The 19,106-nt window shown below is 33.6% G+C and overlaps 1 protein-coding gene across 4 annotated transcripts in view; it reads right to left on the minus strand.

Moving 5' to 3' along the window:
• Positions 1-1,976: 1,976 nt before the first annotated feature.
• IL1RL1 (interleukin 1 receptor like 1) overlaps positions 1,977-19,106 on the minus strand; it is a 40,343-nt gene continuing 23,213 nt past the window's right edge. For 3 of the 4 annotated variants that reach the window (XM_074299729.1, XM_074299728.1, XM_074299727.1), the window contains 5 exons: positions 16,896-17,037; positions 16,660-16,805; positions 10,318-10,464; positions 7,573-7,740; positions 1,977-5,825 (listed from right to left, as the gene is read on the minus strand). In XM_074299729.1, coding sequence (XP_074155830.1) covers positions 5,476-5,825; positions 7,573-7,740; positions 10,318-10,464; positions 16,660-16,805; positions 16,896-17,037 — 953 coding nt within the window. In that variant the 3' untranslated portion in view covers positions 1,977-5,475. The remainder of the gene's footprint in view (positions 5,826-7,572; positions 7,741-10,317; positions 10,465-16,659; positions 16,806-16,895; positions 17,038-19,106) is intronic. The other variant, XM_074299730.1, reaches the window with a different exon arrangement.

The following is a 19,106-nucleotide window of genomic DNA, read 5'->3' on the forward strand; positions in this document are numbered from 1 at the left end:
TTTGGAATATTATTGTTCTATAAGAAACGATCAGCAGGATGATTTCTGAAAGGTCTGGAGAGACATATGTGAATTGATGCTAACTGAAGTGCGTAGAACCAAGAGAACATTGTATACAGCAACAACAACATTATACATTGATCAATTCTGATGGACAGGGCTCTTTTGAACAGCAGGTGATTCAGGTCAGTTCCAATGGACTTGTGATGCAGAATGACATTGTAATGCATGAGAAACTGAGGCAAGATAGAAATTAAAGAGTTTTTAATATTTTATTTGAAAGAGAGAGAGATTTACTGGGACCAAATGGATCCGTGGTTTGGTCCCAGGGCTGAATGAGACTATCATCTCCAAGAATCCAGCAGCGAATGTCCTCTATAAGATTATTTTATAGGGTAACAAGAACGATGACATAATGGGGGAGTTATCTGAGATGGGGATGACCTAATGGGGGGAGAGACCTGGATGGGGATGACATAATGGGGGAGGAACCTAGATGACATAAAGGAGGAAGGTTCTGGTGAGGCTCCTGATATTCTAATGATGTTAAAAATGGTTAAAAACCTTTATCCCATCAAACATTAAGAGGAAATGATTATAGCCTGAGATCTTGGGGCAGAGGAACAATTAGGGAAACTGGGTAGGGACATTATTAAAAGGGAACTGTGGCACAACAACATCTGCACCCAGAGAGAGGACTGTGGGGACTGAGTGTGGATTGCAATACAGTTTTTTCACTTTTTGTGTTGTTGTTTGCTTGCTTTTTGTTCTCTTTTTAATTATTCTTCCTTTTTGATCTGATTTTTCTTGTGCAACTTGATAATTGTGGAAATATGTATAGAAATATTGCACATGTTTAACATATATTGGATTACTTGCTGTCTAAGGGAGGGATGGAAGGAAAGAGGGAGAAAAAAATTTGGAACATAAGATTTTGCAAAGGTGAATGTTGAAAACTATGTATATATTTTGAAAATGAGTGAGAAAAATTTGATATTTCTTCAAAAGGAAAACTATAAATTAACCTAGCTATAGGACATGAGTGGATAAAACAATTTTGGGAAGGTATAGAACAGATTGACTCAGCCCTTATCTACCCAGCCCTACATTGAAAGGGTCAGTAAAAGGCATGTCTTTGTTTAAATTTGAATTTATGTGTTGCTTCCCCATTTGCTGTAGCTTTCGAGCTTAGTATGTAAGGTCACATTCTCAGTCAATTAGGATGAGCAGGAGAAGAGGGAGGAGGAGTGTTATTGTTGTGTCAGGAAACATATATATATTGTCCCTGCTGCCTGTGTTTGGCACCTCACTTTCATCCCTCATATGGTGAGAGTGACTCCCGCTTCTCATGAGAAACTAATAAACCTTTCTCTTTATACCTTGAGAGATCTCTGAGATTTTTTTTTTGATAGGTTGCATACCACACAAAAATAAAAAAGCATTAAAAATTGGACAGATACAGCTGCTTAGGGCTTCAGTTGATAGCATTAAAGGTACCCACCAATCACTCAGGGTGCCCTTCTGGGATAAGAAAGTTTGGACAGAAGAGTTCTGCAGAAAGATAATGCGTTCTGTTTAAATATATTAAATTTGATGAACCAATGAGACAACCAGTTTGATATGTTCAAGAGATAGTTGGTGATGTGTGATCACAGTTCAGTGGAAAGACAGTCAAAAACTTTTTCAAAAAAATTTTTCAAATGAAAATAAAGATGACAGTTGAATTCATGATAGCTGATAAGATTACCAAGTGAGATCAAGGACCACCAAATTATCAGTCAAAATCAGCTCATGCCTATTTTTGTACAGCCAAGAAGTTAAGAATGTTTTTTAACATCATCAAATAAAATTTCATTGTAACACAACAACACATTCATTTGCATATTGTCCATGGCTGTTTTCATGCCATAATAACAGAATTGTGTAGCTGGAACAGAAACCGTGTGTGGTGGCAATGATTATAGCTTGAAGCATACTGCCAGATAGCATTTTATTACTATATCTAGTACATAACCATCATATCAAAACAATAAGGGGGTAGAGAAGGTTCTCGCAATTTTTTAAGTTTCTGACTGAGATAAAAATTTTCCTGAAGAATACTACCTCCATCACAATTATTGAGCACTGAAAGATTTTGGAAATTAACCCTTAGTGCAGGCTTAAGAACATGTCTTAATGAAAGTCAAACTAAAATTACAAGACCAATTAGTACTTATGAATATATGATAAAGAGACTTGACAGTTGAATCACAAGTAATGTCAAACTGCTTTACAAACTTCCCATGCTATCAAAAGTTAAAAAGCAGCAGCACAAGCTGGAAAATGGTGGTGAAAAGGCAGAAATTTGCCCAATCTTTTCCCCAAACCACTCCAAATTTTTAAAAATAATGAATGCAAACAAATTTTAGAGCATTGGAACACCCAAAAAAGACAGAATAAAACATTTTCCAGCCTAAGACAACTTAGAAGTTCAACAGAAAAGGTCTGTTTTTCCAGGGTGGCAGTCCAGAGTGTAGTCCTGTTGAACCAGGGCAGCCTCGGCCCAGTCCCCAATCCCAGCCTCAGCCCCAGCAGCTGGAACAGGTCTAAGGACCTCTAAATTAGTAGCAGTATGGGCAGTGTCTAGACCTCTCAGCCCAGAGACATTAAAGATGACTTAGAACATCAGCAGAAAAGGTTTGTGGAAACAGAGTGGGCCCTGAGTGGGCAATCCCAGTGCAGGCTCTACCATGGTAGTCCCAACCCCAATCCTAGCCCCAGCATCAGCAAAGAAGTACTCTATTTATACCATATACCATAATATGTTACAAAGGTATACTTGATCCAAGAATAAAAGATTGTACCACTTTAAAAATTAGAGGAAAATTGATAGAAGTAATATGACATTAATATGATTAGGTGGTAAATTCTTTGCCATGAAAAAGTAATAAAATAGATATGTTCATTACACGAAATTGAAAGGCTTTTGTATATACAAAATCAGTCAAGTAATATAAGAAAAGAAGTTCAAGAACAAAAACTTCCCATCAAATATTTCTAATAGGAATATAAAATCCAATAGTTATAGGAGATTAACACAAATACATATGACCAAAAGTCATTCCTTGTTGGCTAATGATATGAATTAATAATTCTCAAAAGATTTGCAAAAAAGTATTTCAAAGCTTGTACCAAATCACTAATAATAAGATAAATTCCAACTTATTTCTGAGGTGTCATCTCATAACCAGCAAATTTCAAAAGATGAATATTGGAAGGGCTATGGGAAGACAGGAATGATAGTAATAAGCAATATAGATGCAAAACTTGTTTCAACCATTCTGAAAAGCTATTTGGAATTTTGCTAAAAAGAAATGTAAAATTTCCTAAGAGTGATTCAAAGCTCCTATTAATAGGTGTATATCCTGGAAGTCAAAAACAGGTCCTATACATAAAAATATTCATAATAACTATTTATATGGAAGAAAAAAAAAACTGGAAACAAAGTATTAGCCATAATTAGAGAATGGCTAAATAAGAATTATATGAACTGACATAGAGTGAAATAAGCAGAATCAGGAAATAATGTTTGTAATAAGTGAAAGTCTAAAATAAATTTACATAATTACATAAATTTATAAAAATACAAATGGATAAATAAACTGGAAGAAATGAATTAAGCATTGACAAAGAGAAGAAAGAAAGGAGAAGGAAGGAAAGGAGAAAGTGGGGAGGAAAGAGAGATTGTGATTAAGATTAAAGATCATAGAGAAATTCATGGCTATTCCCTGAGGTGATGTCAAAATGAAATCAAGGACACTGATTTAATACAAGGAATGTCTTATGAGAAAATATTAATTTTTTCAGGAAAGGAGATCCTTTCTAAAAGCTATCATTTTCTCATACTACCCCACTTCTTAAACTGCATTTAAAAAAGAAATTGAGTTATACAGTGTTGGGGAACCTTTTTCTGCCAAGAGCCATTTGGCTATTTATAACATCATTCATGGGCCATATACAATAATCAGTTTATGGAACTCAAGCAGTACAAGGTTGTTGTACCCAGCTTTCAGTTCATCATTGCCTGCAATTGTCTTACTGGCTGCTAAACATTTCCCTCTCCTGAGTCATAAGATTAGTGAAACTATGATAATGTGTGCAAAAGGAATAGCTTTATTAAATGGCAGCTAGCTGCTTATGAGATGTGACAAAATCTGGGTGTGGAAGACTCTGCTTGATGGAGCATCATCAAAAAAAAAATCTTTCTCATTAGTCTGAAAACCATATGGACAAAGTCTGAGTGACAGAAGTTTTTCATTTGACCCTCAAAAACCCTATGGAATAGGTTGGACAAGTACAGTAATAAGTCCTATTAAAATTACAGATTCCTAGAATGTTAATTCTAACACATCACAGACATGTTGCTCAGTAGTTCTGACTCTTTTTGATTTCATAGGTTTTTGTTTATTTTTTTAAAGATACTGGAGTGATTTGCTATTTTTTTCTCTAGTGGATTAAATCAAATGGACATCAAGTGACTTGCCCAGGGTCACACAGTGAATATCTGAAGCTGGATTTGAATTCAGGTCTATCCTGACTCCAGGTCTAATGTTCTATCATCTAATGATGATTCAGCATCATCTAGTTCAAAGTTTTTAACTTTTTCTATATGTTATGGACTTCTTTGGCTGTTGAATAATGCCAAAAACTCCTTCTTAGAATGAAGGTTTTAAATGCGAATTTAATCCAAATCTTTAAAATTTGCAAAACTCTTTACAAAAAAAATATCTCCTTCCATTGAAATAGATCCAAAAGCCAAAGAAAATCAATTACATTAAAATTCATGGACCCTCAATTAAGAACCCCAGATCTAGTCCAACCACTTCCTTTTGTAGTTAAAAAACAAAAACAAAAACCAAACTTAGATTTAAATTAGAATAGACATCTTATGTGAGGATATTATTTAGAGAGTGAGAAAGGATAGATAGAGAAGTAAGAGTGACAAACTTTAAGTACTTCTCAGTTTTCCACAAAAATAGTCTGACTTGGAAGTCTTGAAGCTATGTCTCTTCTTTTCATTGTACCATCCCCATCATACATTGAGAACTGGAAGGGATCTTAGAATCTCTATGATCTAATCACCTTACTTTATGGGTGAGGAAACTGAGGCCCCATAAAGTATGACCAAAAAAAGAAGTGAGGCAGAAGCAGAAAGAAAGTAGCAAACTTTTAAGCCATTAGCACTGACTAGAAAGTAGGACAGAGGAATTAAAGCTATCAGAAGAGTTCTTATTTATTGTCTTTATATCTTTACTTACTCTTTTCTATCATCCCCATCCTCTAAATAAAATCAAATCTAAATCTAAATCAAATATCAACTTGCCCTGAAAATTAAAAAAAAAAAATAAATTCACATATAGATGTAAAAGCAAACTTTTTCTTTTAGTCAAAAGAAAAGTCAATTGTTGGGAAAGCCATCAATTAATGTCCTGGTATTCATTTGCCACTGTGAAGTGGATCTAAAGATTTGCTTCTTGCTGGCATCAGGTAACGTAGATGCTTCCAGAAGTGGGAATTAAATGACTGTTTGTTGGTGACATGGTCTCCCTTCCATTGAATGGTACCTTGCTGTTTAATAATGTGCTTAAGAGAATCCTGCAGATCTTTGGTGTCACCAGTTGTCTCCATTTCAATAAGAATCACCTTGGAGTCATTCTGCATCAGAGCACAGTGTAAAGCAATCTCTTGCTCATAGGCAAATTCCTCACCATGCTCCACCTGCGGGTTCAATATAATAATTTGCCTGCGGCTCTTCTGTATACATTTTACCATTTCACTAGCTGCATCTGTTAAACAAAGAAAAGAAATGATACTTCTTGTGCTTCTTGATGAGGACGAAGACCTCTTCACTTCCTATGCCTGTTTGTTGATGTGGTTTAAAAAGTTTGAGAGACATAATTTCTGATAATTTAATAAATTTATTAATAGGGCTAGGATATTTGTTAACTAAAAGAGGTCAGTGACCCTCTGAACTGCCAGACTCCTCATGGCTCACAGTTTATATGCCCTTGGAAGAATAGTAGATTCTTCCAAAAGAGTAGCAATCAATTCTGGTTAATAATTAATGAGAAAATGTATATTATAGTTAGATATGGGATCATTCTAATGAAGGTCTTGAGATATGTGACTGGAGTCAGGAGTTCTTGGCCTCAGAAACTTGGTCTCAGATACTAGTTATGTGACCCTGGACAAAACACTTAACCTCTATTGTAAAAAGAAGAAAGAAAGAAGAAAGAAAGAAAGAAAGAAAGAAAGAAAGAAAGAAAGAAAGAAAGAAGAAAGAAAGAAAGAAAGAAAGAAAGAAAGAAAGAAAGAAAGAAAGAAAGAAAGAAAGAAAGAAAGAAAGAAAGAAAGAAAGAAGGAAGGAAGGAAGGAAGGAAGGAAGGAAGGAAGGAAGGAAGGAAGGAAGGAAGGAAGGAAGGAAGGAAGGAAGGAAGGAAGGAAGGAAGAAAGAAAGAAAGAAAGAAAGAAAGAAAGAAAGAAAGAAAGAAAGAAAGAAAAGAAAGAAAGAAAGAAAGAAAGAAAGAAAGAAAGAAAGAAAGAAAGAAAGAAAAGAAAGAAAGAAAGAAAGAAGAAAGAAAGAAAGAAAGAAAGAAAGAAAGATCCTATTTGGATAACTTTTTATGATAAGTAAGTGACCTTGGGCTCTTGAATGCTGTAGGGCAAGCTGTCCATTAGGTCCTACCTATAATATAAAGCTACTAGTGCCAGATATTGATAGATTATATGCCTGTCATCCAAAGATAAGCTTTATAAAGTTTAAATAAAATCATTACCAGAAGAATGGCTGCAGTAACTCATGACACTCTTTACTAAGACCTAGAATTGATAGAATGTAAGATCCTTGAGGGCAAGGATTATTTCATTTTTGTTTTCGTATCTTTAAAACCTAGTACAATACCAAGCACACAGTTGACTAATTGGTTGATTAAAGGAGAAACAATTATGTCCCCAACTCATAGACTGTCTAAATATAAAAGTATCACATGTGGGGTGTACCTAAAATCTTAGTGCAGTTTTAAGTTATTAAAGCTTAATTTCTGGCAATCTTATAATAAAAACAGTTTTATATATAAGTTTATATATATGATTTTATATATATATATGCCTATATATATGATTATATATATACATAAGGGTGTTGGGTATATATGTTTTATATATATGCCCAACTTCCAAACATCACTTCAAACTTTCATGATAACATTAGGAAATTCTATAGCTCTCCTAGTATTTGTGGTAGAAAGAATAAGGAGTAGAAAAGATTATATGCATAATCAAGTATTATCAAAGGTTAAGTTTCCAGAGAGGCTTAACTATCAGAATTTTCATTACTAATAGAGTTTGAAACTTTATGATTTATTTAGCTTTGGAAACAAAGTACAGAAGAACTTGTGGGATAGAAATAAGCTCTGAGCTCCAGGGACTATCTTGCTCAGTTATCCATCATGAGTGAATAAGATGAAATAAGCTTTTATATTTGACAACCCATGATAATTAAAGTGAACTACTGCAACATACTAAAAGTCTCACCTTCTCCAGGCAGAAGGTCTCTTCCATAAATACATAAGCTATATCCACATTTATTTTCAAGAACTTCAGGCAGAATCTGGTGAACAAAATATTCCATGGAATTAACAATCTCAGTCCTTTTTTGGTAGTTTCTGGGATAGATGACATAAGCATCATATATCTTTCCATCTGAAAACAAAAGCAATCAAAGTTCTATCAATGTGCTTAAATGCTTATATGATATATATAATAATATATAAAATATGTTTTATATTATATAATCATATTTCATATATATGTTATATATATACATATATATATATACACACAAACATGTATGAAGTTGTTAACAGATATGTTAAAACTGCCAGTTCAGGGAATTCCACCATATGCCAAATTTTGTTAGGCCTATGGAGAATCCAAAAAAAAAAAGATAAAGATGTGACTTTGATTAATCAGACAACCAACAAACATTTCACATTCATAATGATATGAGGATAGAGAAAAAAAACAGAGCAGCAAAAATTAATATTGATTATATTGATAATATTGATTACTCTTGTTAATAGAAAATAATGAAAATTATTGATGAATAAATTCTATAGGGAGTCTTCTTGATCAATAAGATCATATTATCCAATTTTGTAATAGAGTTCAAAGAAAGCAATTAAATTTGCTAATGTAAATGTCTACCTTTCTACTTATTTTACTTCTGGTAGTTATGATCATGAAAATGCTAAAATTGAAAAGGAGAGGAAGAAGCTAATTGGTAATAACCTGAAAACATAATAAGTATTTGCTAAATAAATAGATGAATGAAATGGATGAATCTAAGACATTTAGCTGAATGAATTATCCTTATTTGCTAAGTAGCCCAGTGGATAGAAAGATAGAATATAAGGCCTGGTGTCAGGGAAACGCATCTTCCTGAGTTCATCCTTGCTCAGACACTTACTAGCTATGTGACCCTTGCTAGGCAAGCCATTTAACTGTTTGCCTCAGTTTCTCATCTGTAAAAATTAGTTGGAGCAAGAAATAGTCAACTACTCCAGTATCTTCACCAAGAAAACTCCAAATGGAGTCACAGAGTCAGACATGAGACTGAATGAGACTGATTGGGTGAAGTTTTCTTAGTATTGAGACTGTCACATAATCCCTATTCCCAGTCTTGAACCCTGGGATGCAGGGAGTCAAGTGGTCTTTAAAAGTCAGACCTTCAAGTAGTGCAGACAACATTGGTCAAGGATGGTTACTTCCTTTTGGTCTATCTAATGAAAAGGCTTGGGTCTTTTGCCTTTTCAATCCTGGACAATCCTGGACAATGAGGAAGCTGGCCAGATTCAGGAGCACAAGGGGGGAACTGGGATGACTCCCAAGTGTGTGTCTGGGCCTCTCCCTTCAGGGACTAAATAAATGCTTTCTCTTGTATCTGAAGATGTCTCTGATTAGTTGATTTGGGAAAGTGGGCTTAGGACGGATCCCACACAAGACTGACCACACAAGACTGCACAACAACAAAAATCAATTATAGGAATTGGTGTATGTTTAGTTTAAAGAAAAACAGAATGCAAAAGGATAAGATGTCTGTCCTTGAATACTTGAAAGACTATGGCATAAAAATAGGATACAATTTGTTCTGTTTGATAAGGAAAGAGGATCAATGAGAAAATTGTTGAGAGACAGATTTTAGTTTATATAAGGAAACACTTCACAACAATTGCAGTTATCCAAAAGTAAAATGTATTATGAAAAACCAAGAATGTCATTTTAGGGGCTGGATTTTATCCTGTAGGCTTGAGGTGGTATTTTGTTTGTTTGATTGGGGTGTGGAGGTGGGAATTGTTTGAAAATAGATTGCCTTTTGGGCTCTTTCCAACTCAGATACGGTGAATTTCTAAATGAGTATTATAGCTAGAATTTGCATAATGTCTGAAGGCTTTCAAAGTATTTTTGTATATTATTTAATTTGATCCTCACAACAGTTTTGTACAATAAGTACTGTTATTGTCTTCATTTTACAAACGAGGAAACCAGTACTAAGAGAAATTAAGTGATGTCAGAGTCATTTTAGCCAGTATATGTGTTGCAGGATTTGAAATCAGGTCTTCTTGATTCCAACTCTAAATTCTATCCTCTACTCCATTGAGTTGCAAATGAGTATGTATGCTTATACACTCATATATGTGGCCATATATAAAATCACTGTTAACAGATACATTAAATCTTCCAGTTTACTGAGCTCTGTTAACTCACTGACCTCTGTTCACATTTGGGCAACACCCAAAGAGAATAAGTAATCATTTTTAATCTCATGTTTTATTAATATTAAAACTAATGGTATTATATAAGCTTCAAGGTATGCAAAGCATTTTAAACATATTTTCTTATTTTATCTTGACAACAACCCTGGGAGGTTAATTACAAACATTAACGTTTCACAATTTCTCAAATAGCTCTGAAATTGGGTCAGTTTTTGCAAATAAGAGCTTCAGTACCAAATTAAAAAAAAAAAAACATAATTGCAAAACAGATTAAAGTTTTGGATAATAATCTCAGCTTGGCTACTGGCCTCTGAGTGTAGCTCAGCTTAAGTTATTGGCAATTATATTCATGATTAAAAATATTAATATATATACTATTTTAATTGAGTTAATAAAGGAGCCATAAAGTAGGAATGTCAAAATAATATGTATGACACCTATGAAATATGTATAACATCTATAAAAACTTTCTAAAAAAGAGAGAAATTTTAAATTCAATACTTACCATCCCTGGATTTATAAGGTCTAGCTACCTCTCGCCACAGCAATATAAAATCAATCCAGAATATTTTTAATATTACTATTAATGTAATAATTAAGATTAACAAAGTAATAAATCCTGCAAGCATGTAGTAGGTGCTTTGTTGACCAGCTATTATGAAAAAATAATGAGAAAAGAAGAGATGAAGAAGGAAGAAAAAAAAATGTAATTAAAACTAAAGCAAGGTAGAATGAATAGCATCATATTTAAAAAAAATTTTTTGACCAAAAGTTGGTCTTCACTTGCAATCATATATTTGTTGTCTATTCAAAATTTTCATGGCCTATATTGATGTCAGTCATTAACAACATATTTAGCACTATATGCAAGATCATTTAGGCACTGGCAAGAGCAGAAACTTCAAAGAAATACAAGGACAGTCAAGACAATTAGCATCTATATGATAAGGTAAAATATCTCCATTCAAAAAAGTAACAATTTAATAAGAATAAGCATGCAATGGAAGCCAAACAGGTAAATAAATCTTTGACTCTGGATTCTCTTTGTCCCATAATCCTGTCTACTCTCTCTTCTGAATGTTTCTCTTTTTCCCTTTCTAGACCCACTGTTCATTTTAATTTGGACTCTTATCACTTTTATATAGACTATGGCAGCAATCTCCAAATTAGAGACATTTGAAAGTAAGAGAGTTTATTCTTATCTAGAAGAGTTAAGTAATTAGTTATTTATTTAGATAAGATAGATAATAGAGATGTAAATATTACATTAACTGCTTATTAAGTGAGAGGCACTATATGCAGAGATAGAGATATAAATATACTCAAGCAAAACTGCCCCTTTAGTCAAGTAATGTATCCTAATTGAGGAAGACAAAAACAATAGAGAAGGAAGATAGAGGGGAAAGGAAAATGGTTACTAAACCAACAACAGCTTAGGTGTGGAGTGAAGAAATCCAGAGAGCTTAGTCCAGGTGAAAGTTCCTAAAATGGAATGGTCTCAAGATGGAAATTATCAATCAGGAGAGCAGGACCTCAGGATGGGAGATTTTTCACTGGGGTAAAAAAAAACAAGCTAGGTGGTGCAATGGTACTTGGCATGGAGTCAGAAAGAATTCTGACTTCCTGAGGCCAGATCTTCCTGAGTTTAAATTTGGCCTCAAACATTTACTAACTGTATCTTGGGTAAGTCACTTAAACCTGTTTGCCTCAGTTCCTGATCTGTAAAATGGGCTGGAGAAGGAAATGGCAAACCATTCCAGTGTCTTTACCAAGAAAACCCCAAACAGTGTCACAAAGAGTCAGACACTATTGAAACAACTCAACAACAACAACAAAGAGACAAAAAAGCAGAGGAAAAAAAATGGAAAGTGAATTAGGGAAGTCCAAAATGTTCAGGAAAGCTTATAGGGATAATGACATTTTATGCACATTAAGATTTGCAAAGCTATTTAAACATATTAAAAGATATAATCCTCACAAAAATCCTATAAGGTAGATACTATAGTTGTTATTTTTCCCATTTTATAGTTGGGGGAAAAGGGCCAAAAAACTAAAGACACTTGTATTCAAACCCTGATATAACTGACTCCTTTAGAGTCTTAACTGTTTCTTGTATAGTACTTTTCCCAGGACAATTTATTGCCTCTTAATATAAGACTTGAGATGGGCTTTGAAGGATGGCTAGATTTCAGAGGATGGCTAGATTTCAGAATGACAGAATTAAGGATGTTCAATAGGAAATAATGGAATAGGCAAAAGTAGAAAGACAGAAATGTACGAGACATATTTGGAGAATAAGGAGTAACATAGTTTGGCAACAGTGAAGGTTTTCTTCACGAAAATAAGTTTAGAAAAATAGGATATGGTGAGATTATAAAGGACTAGGAATGCCAGGCTAGGCATTCAGATTTTATCCTCCAGGCTCTAGATTGTCATTGAAGTTTGATTTATTTTTTTCTTAGGGAGTTCTTTGTTATTTTGGTTGGTTGGCTGCTTTTTAAGCCAAGGGAGTAACAGAAAGAAGTAAGAAAGCATTGACCAAAGGACAATTAGTTCATTAATTATTATGACACTGTTAATCAAAAATCAAAAGATATATTTTCAGATATTACTTAATGATCCTGATGAGACATACAAAGTTCATCTTATTACTTATTGCTAATTAAATCTCTTAACAAATGATAATTAACATTTGAGTCCATTTTCTTCTGCATTTGATTCTCTTCCAAGTGTCTTAGGTCATTGCGTTTAAGATTGGTATAAACAATTCAACTTTACTTGATAAGGATCATGCTGACAATAATATTCAAAGTGGACTGGAGTCCAAGCTAACATTTTAAATTTATTCAGGCACTCTGAGTGCTGCATAGAAAAGAAATTTGAAAGAAAAAGTAGAAGTATAAAAGACAAAAAGTGAAAAGGCATAGCAATAAGCAATGGTATAATCCAGCCACTCTGAAGAGCAATTTGGAACTATGCTCAAAGAGTTATCAAACTCTGCATACCCTTTGATCCAGCAGTGTTATTACTGGGCTTATATCCCAAAGAGATCTTAAAGAAGGGAGAGGGACCTGTATGTGCAAGAATGTTTGTGGCAGCCCTCTTTGTAGTGGCCAGAATCTGGAAACTGAGTGGATTAATTGGAGAATGGCTGAATAAATTGTGGTATATGAATATTATGGAATATTATTGTTCTGTAAGAAATGACCAACAGGATGATTTCAGAAAGGCCTAGAAAGACTTACATGAACTGATGCTGAGTGAAATGAGAAGGACCAAGAGATTGTTATATACTTCAACAACAATACAATATGAGATCAATTCTGATGGATGTGGCCATCTTCAACAATAAGATGAACCAAATCAGTTCCAATAGAGCAGTAAGGATCTGAACCAGCTAAACCCAGTGAAAGAACTCTGGGAGATGATTATGAAACACTACATAGAATTCCCAGTCCCTCAGTTTTTGTCCGCCTGCATTTTTGATTTCCTTCACAGGCTAATTGTACACTATTTCAAAGTCCAATTCTTTTTGTACAGCAAAACAATTGTTTGGACATGTGTACATATATTGTATTTAACTTATACTTTAACATATTCAACATGTATTGGTCAATCTACCATCTGGGGGAAGGGGTGGGGGGAAGGAGGGGAAAAGTTGAAACAAAAGATTTTGCAATTGGCAATGCAGTAAAATTACCTATGCATAAAATTTTTGTAAAAATTAATTTAATTAATTAATTTAAAAAGAGTAATGTGGAAAAAAATAAGCAGTGGTATATAAGTGGAAAAACATAGAGATTTGGCTGAAAATTTTAGTGCATGGAGAATATTAGCATGAGATAGGTAGGATGATGCCAAATTCTGGAGGTCTTTGAGGCAAAAAGAAGTTATTGAAGATTTTTGAGTAGTGAAGTGGCATGTCAGGAAGGAAAGAAGTAAAAAACCAGAGGAAAGAAAGAAGGAAGAAAGGGAGGAAGGAAGGAAGGAAGGAAGGAAGGAAGGAAGGAAGGAAGGAAGGAAGGAAGGAAGGAAGGAAGGAAGGAAGGAAGGAAGAAAGGAAGGAAGGAAGGGAAGGAAGGAAGGAAGGAAGGAAGAAAGGAAGGAAGGAAGGAAGGAAGGAAGCAAGGAAGGAAGGAAGGAAGAAAGGAAGGAAGGAAGGAAGGAAGGAAGGAAGGAAGGAAGGAAGGAAGGAAGGAAGGAAGGAAGGAAGGAAGGAAGGAAGGAAGGAAGAAAGGAAGGAAGGAAGGAAGGAAGGAAGGAAGGAAGGAAGGAAGGAAGGAAGGAAGGAAGGAAGGAAGGAAGGAAGGAAGGAAGGAAGGAAGGGAAGGAAGGAAGGAAGGAAGGAAGAAAGGAAGGAAGGAAGGAAGGAAGGAAGCAAGGAAGGAAGGAAGGAAGAAAGGAAGGAAGGAAGGAAGGAAGGAAGGAAGGAAGGAAGGAAGGAAGGAAGGAAGGGAGGGAGGAAGAAGAAAGAGCTAAAAATGACTCCAGATATGATTGATGGACCAATGACCTATTCCAGGTTTCAATCTTATCCCTTTCTTAAAAGATATTAGTTGCTATTTAGTATTTATTGTATAAGATATTGAATGGAATAAAAAGGATATCCTCAAATTCAGATTAAGTGATTAAACTAAGAAATCTTATCAGCCCCCCATAATAAAAATGGGGAAGATGATAGTTAAGTGATAGTGACTGTCTTGTGCTCAGGTTCTGTGAGAAAATTTTCCTATTGGAAAAACTACAACACAGAAATAGCAGGATTACTCTTCAGAGGTCACCTCTCTCTACCACAACCAAGTTGCCTTTCATATACTAGTTGTGTGACTCTGGCCAAGTCACTTATCCTCTCTCCCTCAGGCATTTCTCTAAAATTACACATGGCAGAGAAAGTATTGTCTCCATCCATTCTTCATTGAGAGATCCTTACTTTAAAAGATCAAACACATGAATCATAAGTAACATTGTGCTACTTCCTCACAAGTCCTCCAATGAAATTAAAATGTAATTGGGAAATATTTAACAAAATAAATAAAAAACAATAGAACATAATTTGTGGTTTTCAAAATAAATGTGGTTCAACAAAATAAATAATTCCACTAATAAAATAAGTAAATTATTAAGCCATAAATAATAACAGTAAGAAGTATGAAAATATCATAGTACTTATATGTAATAATATAAATGTGCACAAAAAATTGAGAAATAGGTGTCCTGAGGTAGTGGAGAAAGAACTATCCTAAGACTCAGAAAGAACTGAGTTTAATTCCAATCTCTAACACACATAGTTGGGTAATCCTAATCAAACAATTTAACTTCTCAGTGTATCAGGAAACTATCCAGTATTTTAAAGTATATTACAAATGTAGATTTACATTGGTAGAATTTCCTCAGGATTTCCTTAGGAAGAGTTCCCTTTGCCAAAGAAATTTCGGGTTTAGATCCATTTCTCCCTCCCCAATCCCTTGTCTAAGTATATGATCTATATACTCAGCATAAATAGGATATAATAAAGATAAATAACATTCATTGATTTGGGTAATTTAATTCAATAAACATTTTTTTGTTCTAATTCAATAAACACTTTTTGTTCCCACTAACCAAGGAACTGTTAGGTACAATTATATCCTAAATGGATCATTTAATAGCATTTTAATTCAATAAGGTCATAATTTTAGAGTTATTAAGAATTTTCAAGGTCATTTAATTCAACCTCCTTTACCCTCATTTTATAGATAAGTAAGCTAGTGACAAAATGATTTGCTCACACTTAGAGAGCTAACAATAGAGCTGGGATTCAAACCTAGATCTTTTGACTCTTGTATCAGAAATTTTTCTGTCATAAGATGGGTACTGTACCTATTATCTTCTGAAGTTGAATAAAGACATGGATCTTTCACTTCTTTGATAATAAAGTGTTTTCATTAAAATCATATGCTAATATTATAGGACAAATCCAAAGCAGATCTCAGAAGTTATCTTTTTTTTTCAGTTAAGTCATTTTTCAATCATCTTCAACTTTTTCATAACCCCATTGGGGATTTTATTGGCAAAGATATTGAAATGGTTTGTCATTTTTTTCTTCAATTCATTTTACAGATAACAAAATTGAGGCAAATAGGGTTAAGTGATTTCTCAGGGTTATATAGTTAGTAAATGAAACCAGATTTGAACTCAGGAAGATGAGTCTTCCTGACTCCAAGTCCAATATTCTATCTACTATGCCACTAGTTATCTAATTATCTTATTAGATTCTTCCACCCCAATTTTATAAATGAAGAAACTAAAACCGAGAGAGGTTAACTATCCAAAGTTACATAACTATTAAATGTCAGAGATGTGGATTTGAACCTAGGTTTACTAACTCCACAAGCATCGTTCCTTCCACTGGACGAAACTGCTTCCCAAAGTTAGTAAGAACAGATTTACGAATTTCAGAAACAATCAAAAAGTGTGTGTGTACGCAGACACATCATTATAATAATAAATGTATTACAGGGCCGATAAGAGTATTGGAGTCCAGGAAAAGAAAAATATGATGCAAGAGCTGAAGGGCCAAAAAAAAGTAGAAAAGCATGTTTCTGAAATAGAAGAGAAAGACTCACAAAATATTGTTCCCTAACTGGGTCATGGGAAAGCCATACTCTCAGAGATGAATGGCATCAATTGTATGGCATCCATTCTACATCAAGAAAATGCTCACAGTTTGCACAGTTTGCAGGAAATAATTAAGCCAACCTTGTTGATCAAGATCTGACAAAAGTAGAAACAGAAATATATGACAAAAACATCCAAATATATCACCAACATTTTCACAGACAGATCAAAAATAGCCTTTACTTCTTACTTGTCTTTTTCATTCTGATTCTTATACTGTGTTCTTTGAATCCATGCTCATTCAAAGCCCAACAATAAAATTCCAAGGAGAGATCTTCTCTCTTCACATTAGTTATTCTTAAAGTGACCGTTTTACAATTCAAGTTTTCATTAGACCTAAGAAACCAAATTATTACCTTTAATAGTTATTCTATAGGTTGCAAAATTCATGAAAGGAAAAAAATATTTAAGCCCAACTAATATTACTTTGGTGCTTCATTTTCCTCATGAAATCGGGGATTTTTGATGCAGTTAATAACGTTCTTCTTTTTAATACACCATGCAACTTGCTCTATTATTTGCATGCCTTTTCCCAAACAAACTCTACACACCACACTCACATTGATTCCTAGACAGAAATTAAAAAAAAAAATTAAATTACTGATGTATTCTCTTTCTTTTTCTTATTAAACTGAATTAATTAATCAATTCTCATTAATTAAATAAATTTTTATTTTATCTCTCTTCCACTTTCCCCTTCCTTATAGAAAGTGGGGAGAAAAACAGAACTCAATTTAACAAATATTCATGGTCAACTATTGTACAAAAATATTCGTACCAGTTATTTCTGTGGTGGCTAAGAATTGGAAATTGAAGAAATGCATATCAATTGGAAAATGGTTAAATAAACAATGGTATATGATTGTGAAGGAATATTTTTGTATTATAGGAAATGATAAGCAGGATGATTTCAGGCTTACATGAATGGATGCAAAATGAAGTGAATAGAACCAGAAGAGCATTATACACAGTAACAGCAGGAGAACAAGGAGGGGATAGAATTTGGAATTCAAAACAATCTTTTACATGTCTAAAATTATTTTAACATGTAATTGAGGGAAAATAAAAAAATATATAAAATTTACATAATCAAACAAAACAAATTTCCACATTTACTATGTCCAAAAATGTGTATCTTATTTTGTACATTAATTCCATCACCTCTCTGTCTAAATGTGGCTAATATTCTAGTACTCTGGAATCATGGAAGGCCAATGCACATTGTCTTTTGACAATAACAATTTTGAAATTGTTGACCACAATGTTATTGCATAAATTGTTCTATTAATTTTACTATGTATCATTTCGTATAAGCATTCTAAAGTTTCACTGAGAACTTTTTTTTAACTTCTTTTAATGTAATAGTCTTTCACTACATTCATATACCTTAAATTTTTTAGCCATTTACTTACTGAAAGATACTCCCTTAGTTTTCAGTTCTTTGCTGACACAAAAAAGGCTGTTATAATTTTTTTTAACATAGGGGTTCTTGTTCTCTTTTTAAAAAATCTCTTTGGGGTATAGGCTTAGTTATGGTATTCCTAGGTCAAAGGATGTTCACAATTTACTGACTTTAAGGTCATGGTTCCAAATTGCTTGTCAGAATGACTGGAACAATTCATAACCCCACTAAGAATATGCCTGTTTTAAACTTTTTCTATACAGAAAAAGCAGTTTGGGACAGTGTAAAAAGCACTGAATCAAGAATCAGAAGAACTAGTCCTAGTCCTGTATTTGCTAATAATTCCCTTTTATAACTTTAGGCAGATCACTTTACCTCCCTGGATCTCAGTTTCTTCATTTGCAAGATAAAAGTATTGATCTCAATAATGTCTAAAATCACTTCCCATTTAAATATTTCTGAGTACAAAAGTATAAACTAATTACTTCTAATTCAGTTCCAGTTGATCAATGATGGACAGAATCAGCTACACCCAGAGAAGGAATTGAGTGTAAACTGTTTGCACTATTGTCTTTCTTCCCAGGTTACTTTTACCTTCTGAATCCAATTCTTACTGTGTAACAAGAAATTCGGTTTTGCACACATATATTGTATCTAGGATATACTATAATACCTTTAACATGTATGGGATTGCCTGTCATCTATGGGAAGGGGTGAGGGAAGGAGGGGAAAAATTTTGGAACAGAAGTGAGTACAAGAGATAATGTTGTAAAAAAAAATTACCCATGTATATGTACTTTCAAAAAATTATAATTATAAAATTAATAAAAATAAAATAAAATAAAATAACTACTTCTTTTTAAAAATGTATCTCTTTCCTTCTGCCTTATATTTCTATTCCCCCTTCCCTTCATCTATCCTTCTATTTCCATCTTCCTTTCATTCCTCTTAATGACAGATAAGGCTGAAATTTTGCTTTTACCACCCTTCTTCATATACCCTTAGGAGAAATTTGTAAAGTCAAAGAGACATAAAACTTTATCAAGTTTAAATTATGATATTGTTTACATTTTTAACGAGCTTTTTCAGATTGATATTTTACTTCAGAATTACAAAAGCAGCTACTTTGGTAAGACAGTGTTAATGTCATAGAGATTGTACGAGAGGGTCTCATGAAGCTCTATTCTCAGAAATTTCCTTCTATAAATCTCTGAGAGTCAGAGAATTCCATTTAA

The sequence above is a fragment of the Sminthopsis crassicaudata genome, chromosome 3, assembly GCF_048593235.1.
Source record: "Sminthopsis crassicaudata isolate SCR6 chromosome 3, ASM4859323v1, whole genome shotgun sequence".
Classification (NCBI taxonomy): domain Eukaryota; kingdom Metazoa; phylum Chordata; class Mammalia; order Dasyuromorphia; family Dasyuridae; genus Sminthopsis; species Sminthopsis crassicaudata.